At 38.1% G+C, this 23,567-nt stretch overlaps 3 protein-coding genes across 3 annotated transcripts; all 3 read left to right on the forward strand.

Annotated features, from left to right (window-relative positions):
- The first annotated feature begins 1,386 nt into the window (after positions 1 to 1,386).
- Positions 1,387 to 2,243, forward strand: LOC134678298 (uncharacterized protein KIAA1143 homolog). The gene has a single exon (XM_063536833.1). The coding sequence runs from the start codon at positions 1,577 to 1,579 to the stop codon at positions 1,979 to 1,981; it is 405 nt and encodes a 134-aa protein (XP_063392903.1). The 5' UTR covers positions 1,387 to 1,576; the 3' UTR covers positions 1,982 to 2,243.
- A 2,004-nt stretch (positions 2,244 to 4,247) lies between these two features.
- Positions 4,248 to 11,669, forward strand: LOC134678363 (menin). The gene is made up of 6 exons (XM_063536952.1): positions 4,248 to 4,899; positions 5,288 to 5,513; positions 6,526 to 6,817; positions 9,162 to 9,311; positions 9,899 to 10,016; positions 10,830 to 11,669. Exons 1-6 carry the CDS (start codon positions 4,333 to 4,335, stop codon positions 11,160 to 11,162), a joined length of 1,686 nt encoding a protein of 561 aa, XP_063393022.1. The 5' UTR covers positions 4,248 to 4,332; the 3' UTR covers positions 11,163 to 11,669.
- Positions 11,670 to 20,995: 9,326 nt separating this feature from the next.
- On the forward strand, positions 20,996 to 23,447 carry LOC134678454 (uncharacterized). The gene is made up of 4 exons (XM_063537061.1): positions 20,996 to 21,167; positions 21,247 to 21,425; positions 21,509 to 22,673; positions 23,198 to 23,447. The coding sequence occupies exons 1-4, from the start codon at positions 21,091 to 21,093 to the stop codon at positions 23,358 to 23,360; spliced, it is 1,584 nt and encodes a 527-aa protein (XP_063393131.1). The 5' UTR covers positions 20,996 to 21,090; the 3' UTR covers positions 23,361 to 23,447.
- Positions 23,448 to 23,567: the final 120 nt, after the last annotated feature.

Consider the following 23,567-nt stretch of genomic DNA (forward strand, 5'->3'; position numbering starts at 1 on the left):
GCATTTAAGTTTCCAAAAACTGAGTCATCATTTGAAATTCGCGCGTTTTTCTACTAACAAAATGGGTTTGCCCCATGTTTGCCCGAGTATATAGCCCGCTCCACACTCGTGCGCGAATCGCGGCGCGAAGCCGCGAACGCGAGTCTGGAGTCGATTTCGCATATCAGCGAACTAGACTCCACACTCGCGTTCGCGGCTTCGCCCGCGATTCACGCGCATAGTCTGGAGGGGGCTTATTATATAAAAAAAAGTCATAGAAGGTAGGATCCTATAGAAGTGGTATACGCGTGCCTCCGTGAGAGACAAAACATACGCAATGCGACACTATGATTGGTCGGATTTATTTGTTGCCCACCATAATCCATACTAAATTTACGGTGGGGAACAAAAAATATGTGAGACTGTGACAAGGACAAACAATAATAGCGCTTTCGCTTCTACTCCTACTGAAAGATACGTAAGACCTTCGAGCAACACGGAAGGGAGGCGGCATTCGCACTATTTCCCCTCTGCCGAGGTACAAGATTAGCGCGTCAATCTAATCTAGCGCGGGTAATAAAACTAGTTGCACTTGGATTTTTCACTAGACCGAGTCCAGACGCGCGCGTGAACACTGCTGCACAAAAATGCCTGTTTGCTCGGTTTTTTGTTATAAAAAGAGGTCGGGGACATCAAATTTACAAAAAGAAAGTGTTACATTTCACATGTAATATTTTTTTTACATATCATACGTTAAATTACATTTAAATACAATTATTATATTTTAGTCTCAAGTAATTGTTGGATTTATCGATTTTGCTCGCTCAGTACAAATTGCGGATCGGTCGAGCGACAAATCCGACTTCTCATCTCTCAGAATACAATGACATGCTTCAATTAAAATATGTCAGTGTGCGTGTTGTGACACTAGTCACTCGTCCGTACACAAAAAGAGATCGAGGTCTGCAAGATTTGTCTTTGACGTGTGTCATTTTCTATGTATTTGTGTCGTCATTACAGATTGGATTTTGTATGTAAGTGTGTGAGAAATGCGACTGTGTGCACCTTTCCCCCCGCGAAAAATGGCAGAAAGATTTGTACGGCGAGATATCGCTTGGGCCCCTCCCTTCCGACGTGTCGGAAGCCGGTGTTGCTCGAAGCGTAAGACTATCCTGTTCTGTCAGTTATCCCCGCCACTCATGCCCAATCCAGTTTAAACTAGATTGACTAGATTCATGTGCCATATCCTAGATTCATGTAAATAATGCTCTCGTGTGAGTGCGGTTTTATGTAGATTTTTATGTTTATACCCCTGAACATTCTCACATTGTTCAGAAAATGTCACCTCTCTATGCACCTCTCATATTCATATCTGTGGCAAATTTTTGACGAATTATTAAAAAAAAAGATTTGCTTGCGAAGCGAAGCTTGGTCCGAGGTTATCTTTATAGTATCTCCATTGCTGGATTGATTTATTTTAAAGTTTCAGTCTAAATTATGATGTTTTTTGTTCTAACAAATGTATAAATCATTAGTATTGAATGTACCTTATTATAGGTACCAGACATAGAGTTGTTATTAACTGCCAGTCAGCATTATGGCTAATAGAAAAAGGAACGTAAATTACATCAAACCAGAGGACCCAGAGTTCCTTAAAGTTATAAAGAGACAAGCTGGATATGATGACAGAAATCGGAAATTCGACCCGCTTGAGAATGCCGAGGAAGATTTTGTGGACGATACAGAAAGCGAAGAGCCGCAAGTGGTAGTTTTGAAACCGGGAGACCTCACTGCCGAGGAGGCAGAGGTGGAGAGAAAACGGTTAGAGAAAGAAGCGGAAGAAACTAAAGCAGACCTTAGTCAACGGGTTATTTTTAAACCTAAGTCAAAGAAAGCTGAAAATGACAAAAAAGGAAAAGCGCCAAGCAAGAACTCACAAAAAAAGCAAAGCCAATTGCTGTCATTTAATGATGATGAAGAGGAAGACGATGATAGTAGTTAACAATGTGAAGTGTTGCTTGTACAATATCATGGGTGCAAACTATGTTATAAATTTAATACTTAATGTCAGTGTTTGACACTATTATAATGTAATTTGCCCCCGTTCTGATGGCTTTAACCCATTAGTGATGGACCTGGACTTGACTCATTAGGATGATTTTAATATTTATGATTATGTATATGTTGAGCTAAGAGATAATGTGTTGAAGTTTTTATGTGATTATATTCTTAAGTCCGTGGTGAATAAAGAACCAAACTCTGTATTCTGTTATTATTATTATTTAACATATTACTCTCCATTAACAGACTTCCTGTAACAAGTCAATTTTTACTAAAAGAAATGTTTACAACTTTACTATTCACAAACACTGAGCGTAACACATCACAAAACAATTCAAAAACCTTTCAATGCAAAGATGCCCTACACATGTTGAGTGGTTGTGGTTGTGCCCACAGGTCATGGGGCAGGTAGGTACATATACATATAGCAAATGACATCAAAAGGTCAATTATTACTATAACATATACAGAGAGAACTAAACAATATAATACCAATGTTGGACTAACCAATTGTAAGTATGGATGTGTCATCGAAAAGTTTACAAATTTGAAATTACAATTGTATTGAATAATTTCAGAAACTTCACATTTTTGTATGGGGAATGAAATTTTCCATCTTCACAATGAAAGTTACCTTTCCTATGAAAGATAATTTTGTGATACTTTCTATATGCACATGATGCACATCTGTAATTGTAACTGAAATATATATGGCTTTACTTGGTAAGTTCAATTATAGTTATATCCCTAGGGATATAGTTATTTTATTTCACTGTTACAATCACTTTCACTCTCAACCCAATACAGTAGAATATAAAGTTCAATAAACTAATGTAGGTCTAGTTATGAACTAAATGTAACTACCATAATGTGCCCTATCTGATTTCGGTGCTTGATAAAATTAGGGAGGTAACAGTAGAGCAAGTTACCTTACCCTGAACTAGTTTTAATCGGAACATCACTAAAATAACTTACAATCATATTGTTTATCATAATTCTGCTTTAGTTCATTTAGCATCTCTTTCTTTTGCTTTATTATAGAGGCTAGACAAGATCAAAAAGTTCAAGATGTAGGCACAAGGCTGTTAAGATAAAGAAATGCTTCTACCATTTTCTTCTAAACTCTTTCTCTTCTTAAGTTTTGTGCTGGGTCCATTAGCCATAGTGGTTGTATCGTGCCTGTAATTTTGTTGTGAGAATTCAGCTTCATTGAGATATTCCAGTAGCTTCCGCAACAGAAACTTTCTCTCATCCTTTACAATTATTATACTCTCTTGAATTTTTGCAACTTCATCACAAAGTGCAGCATTTTCCTGGAATTGTTTGTTACACATTAACAAGTTTAATAAGGCAATGATTCTTAATTTCTATTAAACGGGTCCACACAGAACAAGCTGCCTCCTGAGGAAATTTCCATGCGAATATGCTCGGTCGGAGGAGACGTGCCTCGCCCGAGACATTGTGGCCGCGAGCGCACATGGTCTACATGGACAGAACTGATTCGCGAGGCGGCTCGTCCTGTGTGGACCCGCTCTTTAAAAGATTTAAACATTCAGTAGTATGTATATTATAAGATACATAATGCAGTACTTACTAGTATCAAGCTCTTAATTCTTCTTTTCATAAATTTGTACTTTTTACGGTAGCGATTATTTTGCTTTTCATGTAGGACGTTGTTCATTGTTAAAGCAAGTGGTACCTGATGGATATTCTTGTGTTCATTGAATGCACTTTACGCGTAGCCTAAGAAGGATTAGAATCAATTAATAAAGTATGTTTTTAATTAGAATTTGAATTTTAATATGTATTTTGCACAGTATTACTAAATTGCTACGTAAAGTAAATAAACTTTGATTGACATCACATTGACATATGTCATATTAAGGCTGGCCACAGACGCATGGAATTTTCCGTACGGAATGACGAATGACATCTGCAAGCGAGATAGCGCTATGTATGTATAGAGCGACGTCCCGTTTCCTCCTGTCATTCCGTACGGAAGCTGAATGAAAATTCTATGCGTTTGTGATTAGCCTTAGTTAAGCAGAGTTTATACTCTGCGGTTTCATTATTGACACCTGACAAAATTATTACGTGGTTCACTACTACCAACATATCTTAGGCAAAGCAATGTACTCTTGTTGACTACAAATATAGATGCAAGTGCATACAATACCATTGCAATTAAGTATTTAATCTGTAGAGTGAATGCAAGCCGGTGTTTCATTTGGTTGTTTATTTATTTCAATCAAAAACGTTTGTTTTAACAGTGTAATATAATGCGAAGCAATAATGTCCGAATTATCACAATATAAAAAAGTATTTCCCATCGACAGTATACAGAAAGTATACGAATTGTTTGAAGAACAACTACGCAGTGACAATGAGCCTGATTTGGCTCTATTTTCTATCATCGTCGGTGCAGTCGAGAATAACTTAACTAATGTTAAGAACTGCGATAAAGATGTAAACATAATTAACGTGTTGACAAATAAGCTTGCAAAGATTAAGTTTCCATGCGTAGAATGGGAGGAAGTGAAAGATCTGCACGAGCGGTTCGTGTCTTTGATGCGCAGCGGCGTGGACGCGAAGCTGCTGGCCGGCGAGTACGCGACCCGCGAGCTGGTGAAGCGGGTAGCCGACGTGGTGTGGAACTCGCTGACGCGCAGCTACTACAAGGACCGCGCGCACCTACAGTCCATCTACAGCTTCCTCACTGGGAACAAGCTTGACTGCTTCGGCGTGGCTTTTGCCGTCACCGCGGGATGCCAAGTGCTTGGCAAGAGGGATGTGCACCTTGCGCTGTCTGAGGATCATGCTTGGGTCGTGTTTGGGAAGGAGGGGACTGAAACAGCAGAGGTGAGCCTTGTTTCCAAACTATTCAATGAGCAGTAGAAGGTGTAAGCTTAGTGGGATCTTGCCTATTTACAATTTGCTTTATCAAGCTTCTTAATCAAGAAGTTCTAAGCTAAGTGGGCAAGGTATTGAAAATAATTGAATGAAAGTTTACTGTAAATAATAGTAATAAATCATTTATTTCAGACCAAGAATGATCCATAGTATGTTAGTTATAGTGTATCTTAATATCTATGTTAGTGGCACAATACAATATGAGCTATGAAAGTAAGAGCCTGTGTAGAAAATGTTGAATATCTTCATGGCATGGCAAGAGAAGGCTATGAGGCTCTTGTTTTTTCTTTGAATCAAAAACAGTTACCTTTTTACTCATAATCCAACTTTTTATAAGGTGACATGGCACGGAAAAGGCAATGAAGACAAAAGAGGCCGGTCCGTAGAGGAAGGAATGCTGGCCCGTTCCTGGCTGTACGTAGCGGGCAAGCCCGTGGTGTGCACGCGGCTGATGGAGCTGGCGGCGCTGGTGTCTTCCATCAACATCACTCTCACCCCGACTATAGATGTTCATGAAGTGGCACAAATGCAGCACAGGCTACTGTGGCTTCTTTATGAAAATGGTTTGTTTATTTTGGCGACTGGTCTGACCTAGTGGGTAGTTATTCTGCCTATGAAGCTGATGGTCCTGGGTTTGAATCCCGGTAAGAACATTTATTTGTGCGGTGAACACAAATATTTGTTCCTAAGTCATGGGTGATGTCTATGAATATAAATATGGTATTTATTTATATAAGTATGTATATTGGTGCCTAGCATCCATAGTACAAGCTTAGCTTAGTTTGGGGCTAGGTTGATCTGTGTAACATGTCCCCTGATATTTAATTATTTATACTAGGAATCCCCCACCACCAACAAGGTGGTTGGATGATTTGGATAGGGCTGTATTGTAAGGACCTGCAGGATGTGGGTTTCTTCCATCCCCACAGTCCACTGCTGGACTCAATAGACTTCCACATTGAAGCAGTACTAGAGGTGAAATGAAGATGATAATGATCACTAGGGATTATACATAAAGTACTCCATAGTAATAATTTTACCAATAAGCTGATAGGTGTTAGCTTATCACTCTTACCAGCCAGGCTAGCACATGATTGGCGTGACAGTATCTTGCGACAGTAATTAATACAGTTACAAAAAGACAGGTAGTCTATCATTATAAATTGAACCTTAAACCGTAAGGGACTATTACAGTTTACGATTCAATTTATAATGGTTAATGGCCAACATTTTCAATTGCATTAACGTTTCGGCCAACACTGCTGTCGCGCCAATCATGTGCTTGGCCTACAGACTAATTGCAAAAAATGAGAACTTAGAAATGATAAGTCATATGAGGAATTGACGCCATTGGAGCAATTTGAATTGGATGCAAAATTAACCACATTGATCTCTATGAAAACTTGCTGAAACAAGAAAAGAAAGTACATTTTTATTCATAAAATTTCCATATAAAGATGCTGATCCTAACTTTCATTAGTTAATTTCTAGACAATTGGGATAAAATCACATTCCTGGGGCTAGTAAAAAAAAAAAAACTATATCATTTGCCGCATGATTTTCATCACGTTACAGGATGCCTCGACATGTACCCAATGGCGCTGGGTAACCTCGGTGACCTAGACGAGTACATGAAACTATCAAACTGCTCTGATCAGTCAGAAAACACACTTCCCGAAGACACCTCCAAAAGTGCCTCTAGACCGGACTCAGCTGCCTTATACACCCAAGCAATCCGTTCCTCAAGAACACACTATGAGGACCGGCATGTGTACCCGTACACGTTTCAAGGAGGGTATTACCATCGGCATAAGATGTACAAGGAAGCGTTTCATGCTTGGGCGTGTGCGGGTGACGTCATTCGACAGTATGTACCTTTAATACTTTTATGATCGCTTGTACAGTATGATAGATAAGGTTTTATGTTAAAGTTGAATAGAAAATATGTAGCAATATATGAGTCATTATTGTCATTAAGCTAATTTTACTGTTTAACTCATGATCATGACAGTTTAAATTTCAATATAACATATTGATATGAAGTGACTCATATGTGGTGCATATTATATGTATGTATGAGTATATACCAGTGGCAGCGCGTCAAAGATACGTATTGGGCCTGCTTTTTGTTTAATATCTGTAAAATAAGATTGGTCACCTTCAATGAATGTTCCATGGATGGGGGCACTGCTAAATATGGGGGTTTTAAGAAAAAATGGTACCAACTTTTGGGTTATTCAGACTCAGAATGACTAGTACTATTGAATGAGATAAGGAAAAAAAGGGTCCCAAGTTTTACATACATATTTTGGGTGTCAGTTTCGTAACGGTTCATACCAAATGTATGTGACAATGCGTTATAATTTTTTTGGGATACATTTTTTTTTCTTTTTAAATCGATTGTGCTCCTATTTCTGAGTAGAAATAAGTCAAAACGTGATGGATTTTCGAAAAAAAGTAAATGGTACACATTTAAGCGAAAATGCACAACTTGAATAATTATCCTTCATAAAATGTGACTAAAAGTGATTTTTTAGGGTTCCGTACCTCAAAAGGAAAAAACGGAACTCTTATAGGATCACTCGTGCGTCTGTCTGTCCGTCCGTCTGTCACAGCCAATTTGCTCCGAAACTACTGGACCAATTAAGTTGAAATTTCGTACACATATGTAAGTCTGTGACCCAAAAACGGATATGTAACGTCAACAAATGAATTTTAAACATAGGGGCTACTTTTGGGGGGTAAACCATAAAATTAAAAATCAAAGTTTTGCAAACTATGTCGTGTTACATATCAAACGAAAGAGCTCATTGTGAGAATCTCAAATATATTTTTTTTATAAATTTACGATAAAAATTTTAGAAGTTATTCAAGAAAATAGACAAAAAATGACCATTCCCCCCCCTCTATCTCCGAAACTACTAAGTCTAAAATTCTGAAAAAAATACACAAAATAGTGCTTTACCTAAAGATGACAGGAAAACTTATTAGAAATCTAGAGTCAAGCGTGAGTCGGATTTAAAAACAAAAATGCGGTTTAGGTTTTTTTAGGGACACAGCCGCAATACTTTAAGTGAAACATGATGTAGACAGCTATTGCGAAGGCCCTAGGCCGATATCCGCATAAGGCCGAAGACCCGAAGCGTCTCGAAAAGGTGTGCCTTTAGCTTCAAGCGTGAGTTGGACTGTAGATAAAAAAATGCGACTAGGCTGTATCTGGCACACAGCCGCAATGGTACTTGTAGTACTGATTGATTAGGTTACTAGGTATTGTCACGTGTTTTAAAAAGCACTATACAGGGTGGCCAAAAAATAAACTAAGTGTATTCCCGTTGCCGACGTGCAACCCCGAAATCGCGAAGAAAAATTTGGCTGTTTCATACGTTTTGGCTGGTCCGTTTTCTATGGGAGGATACATTTTTTTTCGCGATTTCGGGTCCCATAGTAAATGTTGCTCAGTAGGTATAATCCCAAAACCTCCCTGGCTACGGGAATGTGCGTATTTTTTGGCCACCTTGTAGGTATTATCTCTCTTCGGCCTTCGCTTTTAAAACACTTGCGGAAGTTGTAGGAAGCGCGGCATATGGCAAACCCCAAAATTGGGGTCGAACGGATGTACTTTTAGCTACCTGTAGCAAAGCGACGAAATCGCGGAGTGAGCACGCCTGGCGGAGCTCGGTCTTCAGTCTTCGCATTTAGACACTTGTACTATTGTTCGGCATTTTTTTTTCCATTGAAATCGTATTTATTTCAAAGAAACTATCTATGTGTAACATATCGAATATAAAATAACTTATTTAATTTCCATTTCCATTTCCATTCGGCATTTAATTTCCTATCTCAGCTACTTTGCATATTTGCAGAGATATAAGCCACCACGCCAGAAAACTTCATATTACATGTGTTGAAAACTTGATTGACTCATTCGGGTTTTTCAAGACGTTTCACTCACGTCACGTTACACGTACAAAAAAAATGTTAAAAATTGTGTGTTGTACGGAACCCTTGAAACGCGAGTCCGACTCGCACTTGACCAGTTTTTTGTTTTCAGTATATAGCAACATGTGACACATCATTTGATAGGTCTTTAAAAATAAGGTTAAGGTTTCTAAAAAGTTTTTTGGTGTAGTGAAATTATATACAACTAAACGAGACACAAACTTACGATTACTAATTCAGTTCAGTCTAAAATCAATTATGTTTTATTGCAGTTACAACTATTCTCGGGACGATGAAGAAATCTACAAGGAATTTTCGGAAATCGCCAACGAGCTAATACCACAGTTAATGAAAGTTGAAAGCTCTGGACATTCGGCGCGCTCGATTCTTAAAGATCCGGAATGTTTCGCTTCGCTTTTAAGGTGAGATTACCAGACTACATTAGAGTTAAACGTAAAAATAATAGGATTTCAGTTAGGTTATGTACTTATCTTCTAAAAATTCTAATACTATTCAAAGTATTAGATCAAATTATTTTCAGTAAATATTTTAATTTGTTTTTATTTCAAGTAGAAACACTACTATCGATGGCCGAATGGCACAGGCACCTGCCGCGATAGCAGAGGACGCTGGTTCGATTCCAGCCTGGGGCACTGGAGGCCTTGGTCACTTTTTCTTACTATATGACATTTATTCCAGTTTAATTCTAATACTGTTTTCCCGCCAGTTTTTCCATTGCACATAAACTTTATTTAGTAATCGCGTAAGAAGTACTTAATCTCTGCGATTTACGTAACAATCACGATTATTTCCATACAAATGTTACTATTAACAGTATTAACCATAGCCTAACGTGCGCGGAGCGTCTTCGCGCACCTTATGGCAACGCACGAAGGTTGACGTCTTTGGCGGTCTACTCGGCAACTGTTACAAGTAGAAGGGAGAAGTATACACGTTTGCTTGTCTTTTAATACATAGGCAACCTATAGAATTTCTTTCTTGTTTCCAGATTTTACGACGGAATATGTAAATGGGAAGAGGGTAGCCAGACGCCCATCCTGCACATAGGCTGGGCAAAGCCGCTAGTCAGCACCATATCCAAATTCGACGCGGAAGTTCGAGCGCAGGTACTATATATTATCCTTTTTAGGGTTCCGTACCTCAAAAGGAAAAAAACGGAACCCTTATAGGATCCCTCGTGCGTCTGTCTGTCTGTCTGTCTGTCCGTCTGTCACAGCCTATTTTCTTCGAAACTAATAGACCAATTAAGTTGAAATTTGGTACACATATGTAAGATTGTGACCCAAAGACGGACATGTAACGTAAACAAATGAATTTTAAATATAGGGGCCACTTTTGGGGGGTAAATGAGAAAATTAAAAAATAAAGTTTTTTAAACTATATTGTGTTACATATCAAATGAAAGAGCTCATTATAAGAATCTAAACTGTATTTTTTTTTATAATTTTAAAATAAACAGTTTAGAAATAATTCAAGAAAATAGGCAAAAAATTACCATTCCCCCCTTTATCTCCGAAACTACTACTACTAAGGTCTTTATTCATAGATGACAGGAAAACCTATTAGAAATATGAAGTCAAGCGTGAGTCGGACTAATTACTTAGTTTTTGATCCGACCCCTACGGGTTTTTTTAAAGGCAATTCACTCGCGTTTCACATATAAAAAATACATTGTTAAAAATTGAGTAATGTACGGAACCCTTAGAACGCGAGTCCGACTCGCACTTGTTTTTAATTTGACTCCTGCTGTAATTACATCATCGATTTCTCATCATCATCATTCTACGTCATCGATTCCTTCCACATTCGAAACGAAAGCTGAACACAGAGATATGTTGCCTAAAAACGTTGACAATATTTTTGCTATAAACCTGTAGGTACACGTGACACTAATAAGCTATTATTCTCATTCTATCCAGGTCCACATCGTATGCAGCCTCGACGACTCCGAGAAATCCGAGTCAGAAAGCAAAGAGGAGGAGAACAAATGGAACAACAACTCGGAGAGCGGGGAGCTATCCGTCCGGGAGCAGCTGACCGCGGCCGTCAACAGCCGGCCACGAGTTACCCTACACAGTCACAAGATGGCGGCGCTACAGCCGTTGTTACTAGCGGAACGTTTGAATACGCATGCGTTGCAGCTGCAGTTAACGGCGCAGAGTCAGTTGCAGCGGCCGCAGGCGCCCGCTAAGCGACGCGATGATGACGACGCTAATACTAGTCGCGCTAAACGCGCCAGGCGCGAGCGCTGAGCGACTATATCGTTCATGTAGTGCACAATTATTTTCGTACGTATTTTCACGGAAACGTACGAACGTGTCATGCTATTTCAGTCAGTCTCGGTACAAATAGTACTGAAGTCAAGTAGCATGACAAATACAACCATTTCCGATAAAATACGATGGAAAACAATTGTGCACTAAATCTGTAAGTTACATAAAGCCTTGGTTTCCGCTTGATGCCGTATGTTGAACTGTTAGATTTTAAACTGAGCTCGTCTCGAGAAACCATTCACTAAAATTCAAACAGTTCATGCGCCTTAGCGCGTGCCTACCACAAGCTACATCTGATTCATGATGACTACTGGCTTGCCTTAGAGTCGATTATTAAAATATTGAACCGGTTAGCGATTTTGAATAGAGGATAGAATCTCGAAACGAGCTTATAGTTTTAATAATAAGAGTTATACCACACTGTTAACTGACAATTGGTAAACGTTATTGAAAAGACGGTTCACCTAAGATTAGTTAAGAGGGGGCGTAAGGGGCATGGCACACTGCGTCCGCTTCGCACGTCGCTCCGACGCGCGAGCGGGTGTCGCTACGCGCATAGCGTTGTGTTGCTCAAACTTCAAAGCGATGTGCGAATCGGAAGTAGTGTGCCACGCCCTTAAAGCTAGGAAACAAAAGATATGGCACGCCGCGCTAAGCTTGCGACAGAAGATATGGCGTCAACCGAGACGAATGCCTTCTACACGCTATGTCAGCTATGTGAGCGTTTCTTTTCTTGTTATCTGTAAAAATATATAACCAGGTTGCATTTTTTACATTCATTCCTACCTATTGCGTAGCCACTTGGTCCGGTCTGGTAAAAATGAAATAAAAGGCAAAGTGTTTGGGTGGTTCCGAAAATAGACATCAATATGATGACATTGTAAGTGATTTTTGGAATTATCTGACATTTACACTTACAAACAGACTTACGCTTACAAACTTCTCTTTGTGTCGTGCAAAATGAGTGTCAGGCGGTCTAGCATAAGTTGCGTTCTCGCGCGTGAGACCATACTCGTACTTGAAGCCACGCTAGATGTATGGAGTCGCGCGCGAGAACGCAACTCATGCTAGCAGGTCTGTTTTACTTGCCCAAGTGGACCTAACCTAATTTTTACTGCACTTCCCCGCCGAATTGGAACATTACGAGTAGGTAATGTAGGTATACTTAAAAATTATGAATAATGGAAAATGTTGCGCATACATGACAAAATATTTCTAAGGTATATTAAATTAATAATAATAATAGAATTATGTGTATTTGAAATCATGTTCTGATTATCACTCTTTTATAGACTTATAAAATTATAATTATTTACTTACCCAATTAATATGAAATGTACAAAATCATGGAGTGTGCGTGGATCAGTATTATGACAACTCTTTTTTTTTTAATTGAATTAGGTACGTACATACTTAATTTAAACCTTTTGACCGCCGCATACAGAGAGTTATTGATTGTAAGATGTTAAATCTAAAACAAATAGTACCCCTATAGTTCGTTTTTTTAGCATTAGAAAGAACTTGCAAGAAGGTAAGCGATCTTGACACGTCTTTTAATTGAAAAACGCTTTTTAAAAATCAAAAACTATTACTTATGAAAGCAGAAGAATATAAATGATCGTATTAGATTCATAATTGTTACATATTTGCCGTAACTTATTTTTAAAATGTGTTTTTCAATTAAAAGACACATCAAGATTGTTTACGTTATTTCTAATGCTAAAAAAAACGAGCTATAGTTTGACAGCTGAGATAGATGGTGTTGTACTTTATCGTAAAATTTTGAAAATCAGCTACCGCATAGTGTACGGAGCAGTACAGCGTCATATCAGAATGAATCTTTGGTAACAGTTTCGTTTCACTTTGCTACATTATTTTAGTTTCTCAGCAAAATGTTGGCGTGTGACTTTTTGTGCTTGATTAAAAGCGGTGAAAGGGTTTAGTAATTAATTGAATGTACACATTGTACACTTAGAGCGATAAAACGCAAAAAATTAGTTTTCATTGAACTAAAGTGTATTTCAAAATCATGTGCATGTGTCAAGCAGTGCTTGAACAGCTGAAATGTACAAAAAGCGATACAAACACTTCAGAGGGTATTGTGATGTTGAAATTAGAAATATATAACAAATGATATAATTAAGTATTTTCTGTGCATGTAGTATTTGATAGATTTTAGATGTAATGACGTAATCTGTTGATCTTGTTATGACTGTCGACTGTGAAATTACTAAAATTGTAGCTATTGTGAAGTTAGGCGGTTATCACACTGATGAAGTTACTGTACTGTGTGTGTATTGACATAGATAACTATAGGGACTGGCATTACGGGCAATAATAATGAGGCATGACAGTACGCGATTGGTTGATGAGTTCGCGATTGGTCTAGTAGCGTTAAGCACCCCTCCAGACTATGCGCGTGAATCGCGGGCGAAGCCGCGAACGCCAGTGTGGAGTCGATTTCGCTGTCCGCGAAAATCGACGCCACACTCGCGTTCGCGGCTTCGCGCCGCGATTCGCGCACGAGTGTGGAGGAGGCTTTAGACTGCACTATTGGCTGGAATTCGTGAGTGACACCGCTGAACTAGTACCATTTTTAGAGCACGTAAGGCCAGTTCTTAGATATATACGTCAATGTGTGCGTGCGATACAGCGGCCACAGCGCTATTCATGTAGTGTAGAGGAGCCATAACGTTGTCGGCGGCGTTATCGCACCAGTGCGATTACCGCCTTAAGGCTAATTTAGACGATGCGAGAACTCGCATGCAAGTTTCATTACATTGCGGTTTTTGATCGGTACGTTGAATTGGACGTAACCAACAGTTCGCATTGTAACTAAAATCGCATGCGAGTTCGCGCGCCGTCTAAATCAGCCCTTAGATCCACCGGTTGGATGTTTTGGGCTTTTAACTTAGAGATGTTTGTATACAGAGTGTTTTACATGAGTTTCTATTGTGACAACCCTGGCTATTACCCTATAGGGGAGGGTCTATGTTTATGGCTAGTGAATTTTTTTTTTACCAGGGGCACAATAAAGCTTTGGAAGTCTACAATAAACGTTACTGCAATTTTTCTTGCTTTAATAAAGAGCAGGATTTGCATTTCAAAGGACTGTTGTTATGGCTCCTCTACACGATGGGCCAACGCCGGCCACTCCCAAGGGACGCATTTATGTGTTAGAGGGAGCAAGTGATATTGCTATCTCATTCTACCGCATGGCTGCGTTCCTTGGAGTGGCCGGCGTTGGCCCATCGTGTAGAGGAGCCATTATGTGTGGTTGATGGAAATATCGAATGAATGATGCATGAGTTTCAGCAGTACTAGTTAACTGTTCTCGAAAGAGTGGAGCGTAGCGCTGACGAGCTAGCTACCTTTTGCTTACTTATAACTAATTGTATTGATATTTAAACGCTTTTTAGTTATAAATAATCATGGAAAAAGCGTAATGGCTCCTTTACACGATGGGCCAGCGCCGGCCACTCCAAGGGACGCAGCCATGCGGTAGAATGAGATAGCAATATCACTTGCTCCCCCTAACGCATAAATGCGTCCCTTGGAGTGGCCGGCGTTGGCCCATCGTGTAGAGGAGCCATAAGGTTTTCTCTAACCGTAACTTACAACACTAAAAAAGATTCATTACTTTCATTAGGTAGTATTAGTTATTAATGCTATGGATATTTTTTCTAATAAATATTATATTTTACTTAAGGTGAAATAGGGTAAGCAAAACACTATCCTCCTAAGGCCCAGCCATACAAATGAAAAATACATTTGCCACAGAAATTTGAACCTTTAGTGTAGTAAATAGAGTTGATTTTACGTTGTTCAAAAACTAAACGATACAAAGCAAAAGCAACTCTGTTCCAATCGAATATGATTTAAATTTCATTGAACTGAATAAGTACTATAGGTAGGACCTTGGGCCTTAGGAGGCTATAACGATTCTTTAAAGTCATCTTGCCCTGGTGTTCGTCTTACCCCGCTTCACCTTATTATCTGTGATTATTTTGATGCTTTTAATAATTAAATTATTGATTTAGCATTTGTACTTAAACGTAACATCCATGTTGTCTGTGATAAAACACTCTGTATTGTATACTGAAATGCTTTTGGGTTTCCAAAACCCGCGCAATAAATGTAATGAAGACTTGATGAAACTTTGAACAAACTATACGCCTCTCCTTAATATACATAGTGAAGGTAATTCATAATCGTAATTATATTGTAAAGAATCATCACACACACACATTTTTCATCACACGTTTATATACATATGTACAGTCACCTGCAATAATATGCTACTCTCCGAAGGCCGCAAAAATATGTGACACGCTCTTATGGCTCTACAAATAAGATCATGTCAGATATTTTTGCGGCCTTCAAAGAGTAAGATATTATTGCAGGTGACTGTACCTACTTGTTTTGACAAAACATTTTTTTTCTTTTCTTTCGTATGCTAATAGTACAGATGTAGTGCATAATTATTTTCCATCGTATTTTCACGGAAACGTACGAACGTGTTTTGGTATTTCCGTCAGCCTCCGTACAAAAAGTATTAAGGTTGACTGAAGTAGCAGTAGCAGTACTTGACAAATACGAACGTTTCCGAGAAAATACGATGGAAAACAATTATGCACTAGACCCACACTTCACTGACCAGTTGGTTTTAGTAGGACAAATTTTTACTAAGCGGATGGGTACGTCTGCGAGCGATACTACAAACAGAAAAAAATAACATTGTTTCGGGCAAGACACGAACTTGCGACCTTTCGGAACAACCATCACAACTGAGCTACCGAAGCTTATCTGAAGCGCGCGAATCTTTACATTTCGTTTTCGCTCGAATCGGTGAATTTCTAAATTTTACTTTTATTATAAATTTTTGTGGTTTTGGTAGACCGGTGATTGGTTTTGCCGTGGCGAAGATAAAATCAACCGAGTAAATCCATCAATTCATCTCAGTACAACCTTTTATAAAAATACCTAGTTTGTAATGTGGACAATTTGTATCGGATATGAAAACAATCGTGCGAAGTCGATCGAAAGTAGGAAGCTGACGGACGCTAAGCAGGAAGAATTTCGTACATTGACACCCTATTTCCTATCTCTAGCGCGCGCGCATAGTTATATTTCTGTCCCTCTCGCACAGTGGCATTGACCGCCTTCATCATCGGCGGGACAGCAATATAATTATGAAAGGTTAGCTGGAAGAGATCGCTTAACGGGATAAGTTCGCCTTTGTACACATTTACTGTGTTCGCTCTGTGTTATGTACTTGTTTTGTACAATAAAGTGATTACTACTAGTACTACTACTAATTATGCGTGCGATAGAGATAGAGAACAGCGTGTCAATGTACGAAATTCTTCGTGCTTAGTGTCCTTACTATATTCAGGTTAAAAGTATCGTAGAAACAACGTGAAGTGTGCTTAAGTGTGTAGAATTCGTTAAATAGGTACGGTATATTTGTATGCCTTGTATTTGTATAATATAATATTTAATATATATCTTGGAGTGACTAGTTCTCGTCGAGTTAACGTTAAGACTGCATTACGTGTTTTCTTAAAGCAAGTGATTAAAAGTATCAACACTTTTAACTGTATGTATATTTTGTGTCGTTTTCTAAGAAACGGGTTAGTTTACGTTTTGATTTTGTTTTATCGTTTAATTTCATGTGTTAGTATTTAATAACCTATGTAGCAATAAGTGTTTTATATTGACGTTACTTGTCCGACCGATGTTAAGCACATTTATTAATGTTCAAATTTAAGAGTCACACGAACTTACAAATAAAACACGCTCTCATTTTAAAAGAACATTCTGAAATAACATGAAATTTGATTCAAGTAACATACGACCGAGTACGTATATTTGGTCAAGCAAATCATGTCAGTAGAAAAAGGCGGCAAATTTGAAAAATGTAGGTGCGAAGGGTTATCGAATATCGTCCCGTAGAAAATTTGGAATTCGCGCCTTGTTCTACTGACAAGATTTGCTTGACCAAGTTTATATCTATAGATGGTCAAGCAAATCTTTTGCAAAGCCGCCTTTTTGTACTGACAAGATCTGCTTGACCAAGTATATATTTGGTCCTAGTTTTAGTTGCTAGAAACTGTAATACAAAAAAAATTTGTGAACTAAGGAAAAAGTCGAAGAAACTTTTTTGACGCGATTTTTTTTTGCATATTATGCAGAGTTGTATACGTACTCGATCGTATGAGTACGTATATTTGGTCAAGCAAATCATGTCAGTAGAAAAAGGCGGCAAATTTGAAAAATGTAGGTGCGAAGGGTTATCCAATATCGTCCCGTAGAAAATTTGGAATTCGCGCCTTGTTCTACTGACAAGATTTGCTTGACCAAGTTTATATCTATAGATGGTCAAGCAAATCTTTTGCAAAGCCGCCTTTTTCTACTGACAAGATCTGCTTGACCAAGTATATATTTGGTCCTAGTTTTAGTTGCTAGAAACTGTAATACAAAAAAAATTGTGAACTTAGGAAAAAGTCGAAGAAACTTTCTTGACGCGATTTTTTTTTGCATATTATGCAGAGTTGGCCGACAAATTAGAGCGTATTCGATTATTTCGATTGTATAGAAGTGGCTTTTTGGCGGCGGGTACGTGTGTGACTCCTCATTTTTCAAGATTGCTTTGTAACATCGTCGCGTTGGTTAAGGCAAACCCGTTTAATGTCTGAAAGGGATTTAGGGGATATAGATCCTTTTGCCGGGCCCATTTTGCTATCTTACTGAAATGGTATGCCAAACTATGCTTAATGTATCTTACATACTGGTGAACCTCATAAAAGTAATATACATTGGGCTATGACCTCTATTGGCTCTATTGTACAGCTTTTTCAGTAAGCGACACGTGTGTCCAAATGTTTTAATATTTTTGTGATAAATTATGTTTATTAAGAACTTTAATAAATATAAACAATTATGAACGGAAACAATCACTTGCCCTACTAAAATCTACAATATGGCTATAGTAATTAATTACATTTTAGTATTATATTTTTCCTAAGATGATGAATATGATGATAATGTTATGCCTAATTATTAATTACATTTGATGTTTACTATAAATTATTGTAATATTTAGTTGATGTTCTAGTTGTTCATATTTTAATAATACCTCTTAAATGCGAATACCGAGGCAAATGAAGCATATAATTTATGCCTATTGTATTTGTGCCAGTTGAAATGTGAATTAAGAATTCTGCGTATTTTAAGTTTGCAGTTTGACTGCATTTTACGAAGTAATTGTGATTGTATCTGCATTTATAGATATAAATGTGTTAATACTTGTTTATTAATTCTAGCGTTTTGTTGCCGCTCTCTTTAAACAGTAGTGCGTAATTAGAAATGAGCTAGATCAACATAATAAACTGTATTTTGCAAGTACATTACTGTGTTTTATTTAGAACAAATGTAGTTGAACAACTTGCAAATTTTATCAGAGTGCTCATGCCTTAGAGCCTATTGGAAGTACATATTTTGATTAACCGAAGGCCTAGAAGCTTGTCTAATTTATTGAAAGAAATAATTGAACCGCGTCTTTTAAGAGTTATTTTGTCTGAGTGGGTGTTCTGTGTCGCCTACACAGAGGTGACAGAGGGAAGAGAGACGTCGAATACGTGGATGGAGGCGTCATGAACTTGTGGACAACTAAGATGGTCATCTAAGCTTTGGCACAGAATAAATAATAGTACTACCGTACAGAAAGGAAACTTGCTACAAAACCGAAGTTTGACAGCGGTTCAGGGTCGAATCATGCTATCCCTTTCTAATATATGACACTATCCCTTTCGGCTATTTAGGGTTGTCAAAATTCAAGTGATTATCCTATCTGTGGTCGTGCACGCAGAAGGAAGTCAAGTGGTGCCAACCCTAATAATTGCTCGGAGCAATGCTGAGCCGAGCGGAGCCGAGTTTGACCGATCTCAGGAGTTTCGCACCCCTGGCTTTGGTTATATTCTCTTTGGCCAACGTCACACAGACGCCGATAAAATCGGTTACGGCGGTGGTGGGCAAGTGAGACCAGCGCGACAGCCTAAGACACAATTTTGCTTACTGTTCTATTTTATCCAATAAGGAGCCCGGTCACTTTGCAATAAAATTAACAATCATTGTGGGAAATATACTTTGGTCATGCACGCAAAAGGACGTCAAGTGGTGCCATGATATCCCTTAGTTGCTCGGAGCAACGCTGAGCCGAGTTTGCCCGAAGTCAGGAGTGTCTCCCCACTGTCGACAGGGCAAGCTATGCTGGCGCCATCTGCTAAATACTTCGACCGGCCACCCTCATTATGAAAATTCCGCCGGCCTAGCCAAGGTTACAATCGCTATCGCTTCGACAACGAAAAGCATTATGTCTCTCTATCACTCTTCCTTATTAGTGCGACAGTGACAGTTGCGGTTCGATCGCTATGGAGCGTAAGCGATCGGCATCTTGGCTACGCGGCCCGTGCGGTACGGCCAGGCAAGGCCCCTACCTTTTCTGTTCTCTTTGACGGCGCAGCAACTAGTATCATTTCTCTCTCCTCGCTCTTTTAAAATGCCATTTGTCAAAAAAGGACAACCATACTGTTGACAAGGTGAACTTCAAATCAAGTGTTGCCTTTTTTGATGCATCCAGGCTGTGTATGTGTGCGTAAAAACGTGTATGTGTGCTCTTTTAGGGATGTGAAAAGTCGATTTTAATCATGTTATATATCGATAAATGCTACACAGTGGAACGAAATAGCAATTAATTGAAGCTTCAATATCCTTGTTAAACATATATATAATTGAAATGCTAATGAATAATAAATATATTAGAATATAATAAAATATTTCAATTATTGCGGAACACATATCTTAGTAGGTGTTTATGTATTTTAATTAAATATCTGAACTTTCCCTTGGTTCCCTGCTGGGGCGTGACGATAAAATTGTGATCTGATAACCACAATAAAGAATAAAAGCGTTTTTGTTCAGTTTAGATATCGTCAAACCTTTGAAGATAAATTAAAATTGTAAGAAATGTCGATAGTTTATCGATATGACTTTATCGACATGGCTACAGCAAGGTGGTGTTAAATTGTTAATCGTACACTAAACAAAAGTGGCAACAGTGACAGCTCGCTGAGACCCCGTCTCTATATTATATTGTAACCCCCTTATTCATAAACGTTTACTAAAGTTAACAAGCTGATAATAATCGTTTGTCCCTTTCCAACGTATTGGTATGATGGAAAGGGACAAACGATTATTATCGGCTTGTCAACTTTAGTAAACGTTTATGAATAAGGGGGTAAGTCTATGCGGCCAGGCAATAAAGAGTTAAGTTACTTTTTTGCCAATCGAAATTGAACCATATCACCGAGCAAGATAGGTGATCATTTATAGACGACTACGAGTAGAAAAAGCGTTCCGAAAGGGAGCATTTATCTACACTCACGCACTCACGGATATTAGAGTCTGTGCGGAAAGAGAAGAGTCGTGGAATGTATGGGGCCCAATATATTCCACAACTCTTCTCTTTTTGCACAGACTCTATACAAAAATAATAAGTATGATTTGATAGTACCTTTTCTTTGCAAATACACGTTTTTGGTATAGATTAATTTGATATAATTCTCTCTTTTTTCTTCAGACCTTATCCCGTTCTTATAAAAATAAATTCGAACTTAAAAGTTCAAAGCTCAATTCGGACAACCTCGTAAAAAAGTTACTTATGTCACGTCATCTGTCATGTCAAATTCAAGTTCAAGTTTTCGGTGAAGGTGAAAGCTTCGTTTGCGTCTTCGTTTTTGTGAACCAAATAATTACTTTAAACTTATGTTATATGAGAGAAATTTGAGTGAAATATTTCTGTAAAAACAGGTATTTTAACAATATACACATGGAATAATTGTTTACTATGATGCATGCTTTGCGTAAGCGTAAACATCTCGCTGTTCAATTGGGGACAGATGAGTTCAAACGCTGTGATCGTTGGTAAGACGCAATATAATTATTGAAATGTCTCTTTGTAATGTTTCTTTGTGTATGTGCTTATTGTTCTTAATTTTAACAGTGATAAAGCAGATGGGAGCGTGATATTCGCCTGCGGTCACCCTGGTTGTAGTGACTGCGTGGCTAGGGGAGAGTGCCAGACTTGTGCACCATTAATGAAACTAAGCTCCGATCCACCTCTATTGGATGTCCTCCACACTAAAGCCTCAACACCTCTTCAGGATACTTTACAAACAGATGGTAGGTCAGGTGTATAATATTTATAATTTTATATTTTATTTTGATTTACATATATTTTATAATGTTAGCTTTCTAATTTTTAGAGTACCAGAGGCAGAGGATATCCGAAAAATTGAGAGTGGAAAAAGAATTGTTCCCAGAATGCATTCAAGCTCCTGCTAAGTACTTCAATAAGAGGAAAAGTTTGAATGTGTCTAAAAAGGGTAAAGAAAATAGACACACTCTATTTCCTGGAGAAGAGATATCATCACTAAGAGAGTTTACAATGAATAAATCAAGATCATATGTTCAAGAATGGCTGAGCAAGCAATCAAGTCCTTCTTTTGGGCCACAGTCTCGCTCACCCTTCTCAGACCTTAAAGTAAATACTCACCACAACCCGCCACATTCCACCCCAATAAAAGACATACAAAAAGAAAATGTTCCAAAGATAGGAACCAGGCAATCAAATAGAAAAAGACCAAGATTAAAACAAACGCCTACTACACCGAGTAACACAAGTCTTGAAAACTTCTTAAAACCTGTAGAAAAAGCCGAAGCTAAGAAGGCTTGGGGTGCTAAAAGATTGAAGCAAGAATTTGATGAACCCAAGCATGTGGAATCCAATGGGGTGGGCAAACATCAAAATAATGAGAACGTAATTGAGATTGATGAATGCTATACTATAGAAGACACACAGGATCAGATCGTTGATAAAGATAAAATGGCTCTCTTAGAGGTGCAGAAAGCCAGTCGCAAGGAATCTGTGGAAATAATAGAAGATACTGAAGACAATTCTCCACAGTCACACAAAATGCCACATGTGCCATTTCTGAAGAAGAGTTACCTTTTTGAAAACTGTACACAATGCATTGATGCTAGCATGAACACTTTAACTGATATTGAAAATTGTTCACACAAGAATACTCCGATTAAGTCTAATGATGTCTCTATAACTGTAGAGAACAAAAGTTTTATAGCTACTATTAGTATAGTTGATTGTAATGCGGGTAAAACACAGTCAACCGCAGTTCAAACAGTGGATGATCCCTTCTTTGGATTTGAACAGCCATCGCAAGAGGACTCTACATCACTTATAGCTAAGATGAAAGAATATATTGAAACTGCAGACTTAGTAAAAGGTGATATGCCAGAGACTGATTCTCAAAAGACTTCTTGTACGGACGTAATCTTGGAGGAACAAGTTACGAAGGCTGATGCAAACATCCAGGAGGATAATACGGGTAGATTTGGGCATAGCAGTGAACAGTAAGTTAATATTTACTTTTCTTAACCTCTTGTGTGCCGTGATTATTTTTTTCTAATATTTTCCTCGTACGCGGATCCGCGCTCGATACGACGGCTTAAGTCACTTTTCTGGAGAAAAACTTCAGTAATAGTGACTTCAGTAATTTATTGGAATTTTGCTAATAAAATTGCAGGCATGGATTTAGAAATTAAAGTATTGATTATATGTTACATCATTAAGTGCTCACAAATACGTTTAAGAGCAATGAAAATGGGATACTTTTGAGAGTAATAAATGTTATGAATAATAATAGTAAATAAATGTTATGCATAACATTTATTACAATCTTGTTAATAATTATTACTTTTAAGCTTAGAATAAATTTAAAAGTGGTGGTGGTTTATAGTATAGTTCGCAGACGTTTCTGCTTGTTAAAAATTAAAAAAATATTACTTTGTTTTGGTAAAGGGATATTTAAATGTGAGGTAGAGGTAGGTATATTCTCAATTTTAAATTAACTCTTTCATGTTTCTATTTGTTCCAGCGATTTTGGTGTCCTGAATCCATTAGATGGAGCTGGTTTCCAAAACAAGAGGCCCAGGCGAGGCCGCGGCGCCACGCCTGACAGCAACAATTCCTCAGACAAAGAGAATTGCGATCCCAACAGGAAGAAAAGACAGGCTAAAAAGAAGAAAAATAAAAAATAATCCTTAAAACAAGGCCAGGCCATATAAACGTTTTAAGGCTTTTAGGTGTATATTAGAAATTAAAGTATTTTATTTTATTCTTTTATACATTTTTGGTTTTTATTTTTAGCCTCATTGAAGACCTATTCAGGATCAGTTGGTTTATACAAAGAATGCAATAATGACGCATGTATGATCTGAACGTATCCTGCAGTTAGGTAAGTTTTG

Source organism: Cydia fagiglandana, chromosome 1 (genome assembly GCF_963556715.1).
Source record: "Cydia fagiglandana chromosome 1, ilCydFagi1.1, whole genome shotgun sequence".
Classification (NCBI taxonomy): domain Eukaryota; kingdom Metazoa; phylum Arthropoda; class Insecta; order Lepidoptera; family Tortricidae; genus Cydia; species Cydia fagiglandana.

Bases quoted from the DNA above. Each gene is read 5' to 3' on its own strand.
- LOC134678298 (XM_063536833.1), top strand. From the start codon at position 1,577: ATGGCTAATAGAAAAAGGAACGTAAATTACATCAAACCAGAGGACCCA.
- LOC134678363 (XM_063536952.1), top strand. From the start codon at position 4,333: ATGTCCGAATTATCACAATATAAAAAAGTATTTCCCATCGACAGTATA. The intron at 6,818-9,161 runs GTATGTACCTTT...GTTTTATTGCAG, and splicing joins GCGGGTGACGTCATTCGACA to TTACAACTATTCTCGGGACG. The intron at 9,312-9,898 runs GTGAGATTACCA...TCTTGTTTCCAG, and splicing joins TGTTTCGCTTCGCTTTTAAG to ATTTTACGACGGAATATGTA.
- LOC134678454 (XM_063537061.1), top strand. From the start codon at position 21,091: ATGATGCATGCTTTGCGTAAGCGTAAACATCTCGCTGTTCAATTGGGG. The intron at 21,168-21,246 runs GTAAGACGCAAT...TAATTTTAACAG, and splicing joins TTCAAACGCTGTGATCGTTG to TGATAAAGCAGATGGGAGCG. The intron at 21,426-21,508 runs GTAGGTCAGGTG...TCTAATTTTTAG, and splicing joins GGATACTTTACAAACAGATG to AGTACCAGAGGCAGAGGATA.